The sequence below is a fragment of the Danio aesculapii genome, chromosome 23 (genome assembly GCF_903798145.1).
Source record: "Danio aesculapii chromosome 23, fDanAes4.1, whole genome shotgun sequence".
In the NCBI taxonomy this organism is placed as follows: domain Eukaryota; kingdom Metazoa; phylum Chordata; class Actinopteri; order Cypriniformes; family Danionidae; genus Danio; species Danio aesculapii.
The window spans coordinates 35,004,094-35,016,490 of record NC_079457.1 but is presented as its reverse complement, the minus strand read 5'-3'; the positions used below and the strand labels follow the sequence as shown (position 1 = coordinate 35,016,490).

The following is a 12,397-nucleotide window of genomic DNA, read 5'->3' as shown; positions in this document are numbered from 1 at the left end:
GAACTCATTGTCATGTTGAAGAAATCAGTCTGAGATGATTCGTGCTTTATAACATGACACGTTATCCTGCTAAAAGTAGCCATCAGAGGCAGGGTACACTGTGGTCATAAAGGGATGGACATGGTTAGCAACAATAATTAGGTAGGCTGTGGCGTTGACACGATGCACAACTGGTACTAATGGGCTCAAAGTGGGCCAAGAAAATATCTCCCACACCATTATACCACCACCACCAGCCTGAACAGTTTTATAAGGCAGGATGTATCTATGTTTCATGTTGTTGATGCCAAATTCTGACTGCAGTATATCGTCTTGACTGTGTCTACATGCCTAAATTCACTGAGTTGCTGCCATGTGATTGGCTGATTAGAAATTTGTGTTAACGAGCAGTTGGACTTAGAAAGTGGCCGATGGGTGTGTATATGTGTATATGTATATATATATATATATATATATATATATATATATACAAACTTTTGATGAGTATATAGAGTACAGAATACATAATAGACATTTTTTTCCCCCATGATCACTCAATTGTAGTGATCTAACACTTGTTTTCAATCTGGGACAGTTCACCTAAAAATCTAAATGCTGTCAACATTTGCTTGCCCTTTACAGTATCAAACAAATTCTGGCTTTGGCAATCTAAGCAGAACCATTGGATGTCAAACATCCAATTTGACCACTAGTTGAGTCTTTAAAGGTCCCAGTGTTTTTAATTGTCAGTATCAGTATCTTAGCTTCAAGGATGTCTAAGCTAGTAGTCTATAAACAAATTTCACGTTTAAAATATATAAAGTTGATTTAATTATCCAAAGCTTGCAGTTTGTCACATTTGAGCAACATTTTTTAAAATCACCTCATACTTAAGTTTCTCATCAAATTTCTGGACCAATCAAATACTCTATATTGTCTGACATGCCCCGCCCCCTTCAAGAAGCTTATCATTTGCTTTTCATTCGATGCACTTGATCTCAACCACTTTGTGATAAAAAAAAAACTCTATTGGCTGTTGTTTTTATAAAGAGGATGAGCTACTGTGTGTCCTGCCCTGTTTAATGTTTCAATTTAGATTACAGTACATCCAAATTTTAATTTAAACATGCACATTTCAAAGCCTTAACATTTAACTTTGAATCCTAATATAGCGGTGCATAAAATGATACATGATGCTGAACAAACAGCAGGCAGCATCTGACTGTAAATTCGGAAATACAAAGTGATTTACAGTCAGCCTGAACTGAGCTCTGCACACTTAGTGGACCTGTTATTGAAGTATAAATCATCAAACTTTATAGTGTCACTAGATGCTACTTTGAGGAACAGTTCAATCTGTATTAATAACTCCCCAGTGAAGAAGCGATAAAGAGAGCAATAGATGAGCTGCTGAACTGTAGGCTTATTAGATTAAATGAAATAAATGGCATGTCCGGTTTCATACGCAATGAGCACCATTAGCGCTTTGTCTCAGCACCAGCCTGCACTACACACCAGTATAAATAATGAGCAAGACTAAGGCTATGGGCTACTGTCTGTGTTTTAATCTGATAGGCAAGAGCTAACCTGTTTTTTACTTCTTCTTTTTGTAAAGGACAGTGCATGGATGAAAATAAGCTGTGTGCCAGGAAGCGTGAGCTGCTAGATGTTTCCACTGACACACCCAGTGATGAGCAAAACACACTGAACTGTATTGAACAGCTTTTGTTTTAATGTGTTCATTTTCACAATCCTTGTTTATATTATATTATATTATATTATATTATATTATTATGTTATGTTATGTTATGTTATGTTATGTTATGTTATGTTGTGTTGTGTTGTGTTGTGTTGTGTTGTGTTGTGTTGTGTTGTGTTGTGTTGTGTTGTGTTGTGTTGTGTTATTATGTTATGTTATGTTATGTTATGTTATGTTATGTTATGTTATGTTATGTTATGTTATGTTATTACATTATATTATATTATATTATATTATATTATATTATATTATATTATATTATATTATATTATATTATATTATATTATATTATATTATATTATATTATATTATATTATATTATATTATAATATATTATAATAAATAATTTGGTGATGCAGTGGCACAGTAAGTAGTGCTGTCGCCTCACAGCAAGAAGGTCGCTGGTTGAAGCCTCGGCTGGGTCAGTTGGCGTTTCTGTGTGGAGTTTGCATGTTCTATCTGCGTTTGCGTGGGTTTCCTCCGGGTGCTTAGATTTCCCCCACAGTCCAAAGACATGCGGTTCAGGTGAATTTGGAAGGCTGAATTGTTCGAAGTGTATGAGTGTGTATGAGTGTGTATGGATGTTTCCCAGAGATGGGTTGCAGCAGGAAGGGCATCTGCTGCGTAAAACATGTGCTTCATAAGTTGGTGGTTCATTCTGCTGTGGCGACTCCCGATTAATAAAGGGAATAAAACTTTTCTTATTAAACTTTTCTAAATTATTTTAGCTATACAGGGTATAACAATACTGTTATTAATGCGTTATTCTAATATATAATGAATAATAAAACCAATGCAAGCAAGTCTTCATCTTGGTTTTAAATTAAATAAAATAAACAAACTTATGGAAGACTACAGAAACTGGATTATTACATTTAATATAACATAAATACATTAAGTAATATAAAAAAAAAATATTTTTTTTATTGGTAAACATATGACTTATTTTTATCATGAATCAAATAAAATATATTATATATATCAAAAATCTACAATATCAGACTTGACTTGACTTGATCTAAAATATATGTGTCACAATCACCATCAACTACAGATATATCACAGAACTGGACTACAAATAATATCAAGCACTTCACACAATCCAGTTCCTGATTCCCTCTGATTGCACACACACAGATGGTAACTCATCATGGACTGATTACCAGGGTGCAAATTATACATAGGCGATTAGGGGGTTGACTTTTTTGTTAAGTTTTCAGTTGATTAAATGGATCTATGTATTTAAATGACAGAAAATGTATTAATAAGACGCATTTACGTTTTCAGTGTTTTGATGGATATTAAATGTATTTTGACACATAGTAACCTGATTATTTCAGAGGTTACTAGCTTCTAATCAAACTATGTATCTAATTTTACTTTACTTTTAGGTTTTGTAATTATAAACACCTATTTTACAAGAAAACTGTCTTGTGACCACTGCTCTAGATCTGCTGGTTAAGACTGTTGAATGATTCTTGCAAAGACTGATTGGTGCGATTATGCATGAACCCAAGTAATGGTATGAACCATTAAAGGGGTGGCCAAATGCATGTTTGTATTATCTAATATTTTAATAATTAATATTATCATTATTTAAGATACAGATCGGTGAAAACTTTTTTACTATTAAAGGGCTGACCAACTATACATCTTGTTATGATGTCCTTCAGGGGGGACAGGAATCAATTAGGGGGTCAATCCCCCCAACCCCCCCTGTAATTCGCAGCCTGCTGATCACCTGGACTTTATATTCACTTCTCTCTCTCACACACACACACACGCACACGCACACACACACACACACACACACACACACACACACACACACACACACACACACACACACACACACACACACACACACACACTGCTGAGTCTTGTTTCTTCCTATAAACATTGCAAATCATTTCCCCTTGTTTGTCTTGCCCTGTTTTGACCCTTTTGACCCTGTCTTGTTTTATCATTTTGATCCTTGCCTGTATTTTGACCACGTATTTTTGGGTTATCTTTGTGCCCTGTTTTTGACCATTGCCTGTATGACTTCTCTTTAAATAAACTGCACGTAGATTCTCACTTCCGCTGTCCAGAGTCATCTGTTACAATCATAGACTGTAAAATATATGGACGGAGTATCTGTGACGTCACCCATAGGTTTCTGAACACTGCAAAAGAAGCTACAAGTAGGCGCGACCAACCGTTGCCATTTTGTTCGCGCGTCATCGCACCCACGGCGGGATACCAAACAAGGGCAAAAAGGCGGAGAGTGAGCGGAGTAACAGACACCTGCTGACACTTTGCTTAGACCTGGCAGAAAGACTTTACTTTGGGAGAAACGCTTGATACTCTATTACCTGCAACTCGTTTGTGTTCTGACCACATGTGCTTGGCTGTACACAATATCAATAAAGTGTTTAGACTTTTAAAAACACTGTAGTAATATATTGAGCCACTAAACATTGTTCTTATGATGTTTTTCTACAGGAGGAAAACACGAATTACTTCCAAACACTTCAAATATAGTCTGTGTTAGTAAATGCAAGACTATTCATGAAATCCAAGCATAACACTGCATGATAACGCTTCAGATGACTGTTCTAGAGCCTACAGCTAATCAATCTGTCACATTCTGGAGTGCTTTACGGGTCTAAAGAAAAATATTAATGATAAATTATCTTAAATAAAACAAATACATTTATAGAGATGGTATACAAGTATATAACTTTACTCACATGGGAAACGGAGGCCACGTGAATGGTTTGTGAGCACAATTAAGTGCACACAGCATCCCATATCATCTGATAATTGTAAGAAATAAGTCCAAAAGGCAGCTGACTGTGTAAAGCCACATAAAACAACACAAAAATACGATGAATATGCCGAGATCAGTGGCTAATCTGCCGGATTCAGCTGAGGTGAAGTGACGGCGACCAGCGAGACCTAGCTGTCACTCAAGTGGCCACGCCCTTAATTATGCAAACTTAATATAACCTAATATAAAGGAAATGGATGAGTTATAAAAAAATTCACCCCCCTCACAGTTGTCATGGAGGGTAATATTAGATATAGGAACCAAAATCGTTCTTTGTACCAGGCTGTAAACACCTTTTTTTCTGCTGTAAAGTTGGCCATTCTAACAGTGGGCTCAATTGCAACTTGCTCTATTATGGAGCGAGGACTAGCGGAATTTTGATGAATTGCAGTTTTAGTTACTTCCGTATTGGCTTCCCGAGGGAGAGCGGGAGGTTGCCGCTTGGTTACAATATGCATTACTTTATTATTAAAAATTCTTAGTGCTATTTCTTTTATTTAACAAAATACTAAATATATAAAACTTTATTATATTATATTATATTATATTATATTATATTATATTATATTATATTATATTATATTATATTATATTATATTATATTATATTATATTATATTATATTAAAAATAGAAAAAACATATGGAATAAGAAATCTAAAAAGATATATAGGCGACTTATTTTATCATAAATCAACAAGAATATCTAATATATATGTAGTATATTTATTATTTAAAATTCTTAGTGATATTTGTTTTAACTAAATACTAAATATATCAAACGTTATTATATTATATTATATTATATTATATTATATTATATTATATTATATTATATTATATTATATCATATTATATTATATTATATTATATTATATTATATTATATTATATTATATTATATTATATTATATTATATTATATTATATTATATCATAATATATTATATTATTCCATGGTCTGCTCAAATTCTTGATTCTGATTGGCTGAAGGGTGTGCATTATTTTCGTTGAAATGCACAGGTAGTTCCAGTTCATAGTTTGAAATAAATGCGCTTCTCCCAAAAAAATACTTAACAATTATGCCACAAAAACAAGTTTTAAGAGTATTTCAAGCAAGAATACAGTTATTTTAAATTTAAATCAGAAAATTATGTATAAGGATAGCATGTGTTTAAAAATGTTGGAAGCTCCAGGCCATCTGAAGCAGCTCCATGACCGTTTCTAACAGTCAGTTTTTGGACTTTTGAACCTATTATTTGTTCTCAGGTGCATTTTTTTGTCAGATCGCAGAGAAAAGTTTCATAATTAACTTACAGTATGATCGTAAATAATGTAATATTACACTGATCCTGCATGTTTGGCTAATTGCTTTTGTTTTAAAGAAGAAAAATAAAGCAGAATGTTCCCTTACCTGTTACGTGTTTTTTTTTTTCATATGCACAAGTTTCCTGACACGTTTTACTCGTATCACACCTTAATGTGAATTTTATATAAAACCATAGTGTACACATTGGTCTCTGGACTTGCTGCATCACAAATACCAATATTTTGACAATTTATAAAAAAATTATTTCTTTCTGGTCATCGGATATTAGGCATGGATATATATATTGCGATCATGATTTTTGAAAGTATTACAATGCTTTGTAAACGTTTATTATTGCCATTTGTTGAGTCTCCCCATACTATAAGATAGAGTGCTTGGACCAGGAAGCCACTTCGCGTGACATCACACTTTACGGATAGACTTTTGCTGCTTTCTCTTCAAAATACATCTTATGTGCCCTTGAATTGGTGCTTAATAAGATACAGCTTTGAGAATGTTTTATTTCATGTCTAAAGACTTGTGTAGATTAATGTGTTTTTAATATTCGTAACGTTATTCTACTTAAAGCAGCGATCGCTGTCTTTTTGTTGGATCAATTCCATGAGATCAGTCTGCCTAGCCTAATAATTTGATTCGAAAGAGGCATAAATACATGATTTATTTACTTTAGATGTTCAAAAATATTTGTTAAATGGATTTTTATAAAAACACTTCGCAGAGGTTGTGTGTCCTGTGGTCCTTCGTCTCCACATGGATTTTAATGCAAGGTGAGCTGTTGATTATCCCTTACTTAGAGGGGGATTTTTTTTTTTAATCTACAGACCACTACACAAAATAAAAATGAAATGAATTTAATAATAATAATAATAATAATAATAATAATAATAATAATAATAATAATAATAATAATAATAATAATAATATATTAAATATATTTATTTAATTACATAAAATTTCCAGTTGTATTCTATAATCTTACTTCTGCAATATTTACTACCACACCTCATAACATTGCAATATTTTGTGTAGTCACATGAAATGAATAGCATACACAGAGAAAATAGAGGCCTGCTGCAGCCTCTTACCTGTCAGCTGCGAGTGAAAGTGATCCCCTGCTGTTGGTCCAGCCACCAGACGCCCCTCTGTCCACCGCCCCACCGCCTGGAGGACACACACTCATTTGCAGAGACAAAGACTCCATGCTGCGGGTCAGGCCAGAGAGACGTGGGTACAGTGAGGGTGAGCCTCCAGAGCTGGAGAAACACTGAGAAGAGCTGATGCTGAGGACTGGAGCCGGGCTGGGACTCAGAGAGCTGGAGATCAGCTGTCCTGAGAGATCCGGCACTTTGGAGTACGGCGGCACTTTTGGAGGAAGATGGTCTTCTGGACTGGAGGTCTCACATTCCAGGCTGGTGGAGGAGATCTTTTCTAGGAGAGGAGGCTTGGACAGAGATCGAGCACTGGAGGGCCTGTGGATGACATGATACAGATATTATAGATATATGAGTTCATGTATACAGTACAACTTCTTGTGTTAATATAATATAATATAATATAATATAATATAATATAATATAATATAATATAATATAATATAATATAATATAATATAATATAATATAATATAATATAATATAATATAATATAACATAACATAACATAACATAACATAACATTATCTAATCTAATCTAATCTAATCTAATCTAATATAATATAATACAATGTAATACAATATAATACAATATAATAATTTAATATAATATAATATAATCTAATATAACACAATATAATACAATATAATAATCTAATCTAATATTAAATAACATAATATTATATATTATGATATAATATAATATGATATGATATGATATGATATGATATGATATGATATAATATAATATAATATAATATAATATAATATAATATAATATAATATTATAATATAATATAATATAATATAATATAATATAATATAATATAATATAATATAATATAATATAATATAATATAATATAATATAATATAATATGCTTGGAAACTGCCAATCATTACAATCAAAAAATATAATAAATAATCAAATTGTTGCTCCACATGAAATTGTTTATTGTTAATTAATTCAATGTTTTGAATTATTTTTAGCCTATGTAAGTAATGTTTCAAGGGCAGAGGGCAATTGATAAGCTTGTGTAATTCAGCAGACAATGTCACATCGAGATTTGAACCGATTCCTGAACCAGTTGGGCAAAAACGAGACTTCGGACGTCATCAATTACACTCTTGCTCCAAACAATAGAAGCCTCAAAACACGTTTCAATAAAACTTCTGGTATTTCTTGACACAAGCTCTGAATCCTTGGCACAGAATGTAAAATCACTTTTTTTCTCTGTTGTTACTCCTTGGATTACCCTGGACAGGTTTTGTGACCCTGTCTGTTTTGATTACCTTTATTGTAAAAATTACACTGACGAAGGCACACAGTCGAAATAAATAAGCTTCATGTAAATGTCTTTGTTTCAACATTAAATTACATTTTACTTTCGAAATGTGGTATAAAAATTTCTCCCATTTGGTTCATTTAAATTCTTTTGAACACATTTAGGTGTTGCTTGTCAATCAGACTTGTTTCTATGTTTGTTCTTGCTGTCAATTGCGTAAATGATCGACAAAACGTTTAAGATAAACCACATGCAGGCCCTGCATGATAAACGTTCACACGAAGAGGAGTTAGATTTGTTACATTAGACAATAGACAGGCTCGTAGCCAGCATGGTGAAAGGGGTGGTTCTTTTTTCTCAAAAAGTGGACCTTCTTGCAGTTATTTGCCTCATTTTTTGTTTAATTATGAGGTTTAAATACTGCATTTTAGTGATATCTTAAGCACTATTTTGTTTAAATAGCTTGTCAGATGGTCATCAGAACCAAACTTTTTGATGTACCAAAATATTTGCTTAAAAGTTTTGAAAAAACATACTTTAAAATACAAATTTATTACATGATTTATCATTAAGAAAAAAAATTGGATTCGTAAAATTTAATTAAAAACTTTAGCTTATTTTTATTTATTAGGGAAATAAGAGTCTGGCCAGCATATTAAACTTTAACTTTTTAACTTTTATTGTTATTCAATATAAGTTATTGCTACTTGTTTTTAAAAGTTTGAATGATCTGGCACCTATTTACACCAGTGAGCTTCTTCACTGGCATACTTCATTGAGGCCAATCAGGTCGGAAAACAAGTTTCAGCTAGTTGTCCATAAAACACGGTTAAAATCAAGAGGTGACAGGGCTTTTTCTGCCACAGCCCCCTGTCTGTTGAATGGTCTGCCTTTACATATTTCATCGTGTTTTTCCCTTGGTGCTTTTAAGTCTCATCTAAAAATCATCTTTTGTCTCTTGCTTTTTGATTGCAAATAATTAATTTTAATTCTAATCTGTTTTATATATTTTGCTTATTTTTATATTTAAAATACTTTGGTCAACATCTGTTGTTTTTAAATGTGCTCTATAAATAAAGCAAACAAACAACAAACAAACTGTTAAATTTTCATATTTGAATAAGAAATTAACAAATAAATAAACAATAATAAAAATAATGTATAGCTTCACAATTTTTTTCTAGAATTCTCCCTTGTAAAAAAAGTTTAATTAAAAATTCATGGATAACAACAATAGCCTGATTAGTATTAAAATAAACTTTAATATGGGCCGCTTTTGGTGCTTCACACCTTTTTATTGGTCATTTTTTGTTTCATGAATAACATCCAAAATTTAGAATAAAAGTTACTTGTAAAATGTTTTCTCTTTTTTAAAAAAATACAGCCGGTCAGTAGTGAAAGATGAATTTACTTTCGTCAAACTGTGTGTTTTCTTGCACAGATGTTGGACTCATGAAAAATAGTTGTTTACATTGGCCAAAACTTAAAAAGTAACAACAGCCAACAGAGGATTTTGCTTGATCTTAAAGCCTTCTTTGATGAGTTATTCTCACAATTTATAATGAAAAAGCAGTCTAAATAGGACAAATTAGCTCATGTATGGGACAAATTCTGAAACTTTGTAGGTGGGGGGGGGGGGATTTTTCGAACAACCTGACGCATAACTGGCTACGGGCCTGATAGAGTACTTCGCATGTCAATGACATATGATTTATCATTCAGCCCTAGTCGTTACGCTCTCGCAACATCACATTCATTTTCTTAGTCCCTTATTTATCAGGGGTCGCCAGAGCGGAATGAACCACCAACTATTCGGGCATATGTTTTATGCAGCGGATGACCTTCCTGCCCCAACCCAGTACTGGGAGACATCCATACACGCTCACATTCACACACACACACACACACACACACACTCCTACACTATGGACAATTTAATTAATTCAGCGCATCTCTCTTTGCAAACTCCACACAGAAATGCCAACTGGCCCAGCCGGGACTCGAATCAGCTACATTCTTGCTGTGAGGCAACGATGCTAACCACTGAGCCACCGTGCCTCCCAGAACATTACATATATCATTCAAATTAGCAAATTATGACTAAAAATAACAAGCAAGAATAAGATTTTCTCTGACCTCTGAGAGTTTGGAGAAGGCAGCTCAGAGTATTTCCCCAAACTGGAGGGTTGTCGAAGCCCCAGCAGTTTGGATGGAGGCTCCAGCGCACATTGAGTGGGTGTCAGTGTGCCATTTTTCATCAGTCCTCCTCCGCCACACTCAGAATCAGACGCTACGGCCTTTGCTTTGGCTTTCTCCTTCTCTCTGTCCGTCTGGTTGACCGGAGTGCAGCCGCCTGTACTGGCCCGATGCGAGCTCTTGCCTGGCTCCTTCAGTCGGGACGGGGCCGGGACTGTTTTCAGGCCCTGAAGACCAATGTCAATGTTACTGCTGACGGGACGAGCACCCGGGCGGCCTCCTGTTAGACTTAAAGTGCTGGTTTTAGCAGGTCTTGGAAGGCTGCGATATTGGATGTTGTTTCGTGCATTTGGAGCCATGAAGCCTTGATCACAGTTTGAAACGTCCAGGCTGGTCTTCCGTCCTCCACCAGCAGAAGGTTTCACTGGGATACCAGAGGTTTTAGGAGTTTTGTTCACAATCGAAGAGTCTACTGGGACAGTATTTGGTCCGGTTGTAAGAACAGTGGCAGTGCCGGTAGTTGGAGTGTTTTTCTTGTAGCCGAAGGAGTTAGTGGTGCCAGCGGAGGGACGGATGAGCCCGGATGGAGGTTTTCGGTGCTCCCCACGGTCTTTTCCTGCATCTGAACTGGAGCGCTGCAGTCCAGATGATTTCACAGCCATTTTGGCCTTGTCCGCAACTCGCTGATCATTCTTTGGGACTGTAGACAAACAGAGATAAACACAATTAGACTGTATCAAGAAGAATTACAAACATCAGACTAAGATAAAGGAGCTTTTGGTGTTAAAGGACATTTGAAGAGTTCAGATGTAAAAACCTCTAAATGCTGTCCAATATTTCTTCTAAAATGAGAATTTTTAACAGGCTCCTCTGTGAATGTTCAGTAGTTTCACTTTTATGGCAAAGAATAAATTCTTTTCTTGGTATTTAAAGTGAAATAACTCAACATAAACACAGAAGGTTGAAAAAAAATGCACATTTTTGGTGGAAATTTTAGACAGCACTTAGAAGTTATTGCATTTGAACTCTTAATTTGTCATATATCTAAACATATAGAGCAATATTTTCCAATTTGATCCCATTCAAAACATAGAAATCACACTGCAGTCATTCGAGGAGCTGTATCTAAAGCATAATATCCCTAAAAATGATTTCTTTAAATACTTGCAGATAAGACATTTTGTTCATACTAGACACGGCAGTCTTACCTTGAATAGCTCAGATTTATTTTTGAATAAATTCTTTCTTAAGAATACTGAAGTTAAGCACTTTATATCCAAATTTTACTCCATGATAAACCAGTATAAAGCAGACAATCTGATTCCATTGCAGAAGGCATGGAGTAAGAACTTAAAATGTGACATTAATGAAAATGTGTGGTAAGATATTTTCAGACTTGAATATTTCAGTCTGCAACAGATTTAAAGAAATGCAATTTAATATTGTACATAGAGCCTACATATCCCCAAATAAATATAGTAAAATAAATGACACTGTTTCACCTCAATGTCCAAAATGCAATAATAGTATCGGCACGTTTTTTCATTGTCTGTGGGAATGTCCTTTGATTGCAGATTTTTGGAATGACATTTGTGACAAACTGTCCATTATACATAAAAAGAAGGTTACAGCCTCCCCACTAAAGTGCTTACTAGATATTCTGCCCCTCTCTTTTTTGGAAAATTCAGATGTCTTCAATTCTCTACTGATGCTGGCGAGGAAAATAATTATGAATGAATGGGTCGGGATAGAACCCCCTCTTGTCAAGGACTGGATAATGCTGATTAAAGACACCATAGTGATGGAAAAAATTTGACATATATTAAAAGGAAAATCCAAGTCATTTCAGAAAATGTGTGAAATTCCTTTGAACTGTCTTGGCATTGATT

General features: G+C 34.2%; 1 protein-coding gene across 4 annotated transcripts in view; it reads right to left on the bottom strand.

Moving 5' to 3' along the window:
* Window positions 1–12,397, bottom strand: part of nav1a (neuron navigator 1a) — a 259,387-nt gene that overhangs the window by 39,286 nt on the left and 207,704 nt on the right. For all 4 annotated transcript variants that reach the window (XM_056449848.1, XM_056449849.1, XM_056449850.1 and 1 more), the window contains 2 exons: window positions 10,449–11,208; window positions 6,962–7,345 (listed from right to left, as the gene is read on the bottom strand). In XM_056449848.1, coding sequence (XP_056305823.1) covers window positions 6,962–7,345; window positions 10,449–11,208 — 1,144 coding nt within the window. The remainder of the gene's footprint in view (window positions 1–6,961; window positions 7,346–10,448; window positions 11,209–12,397) is intronic.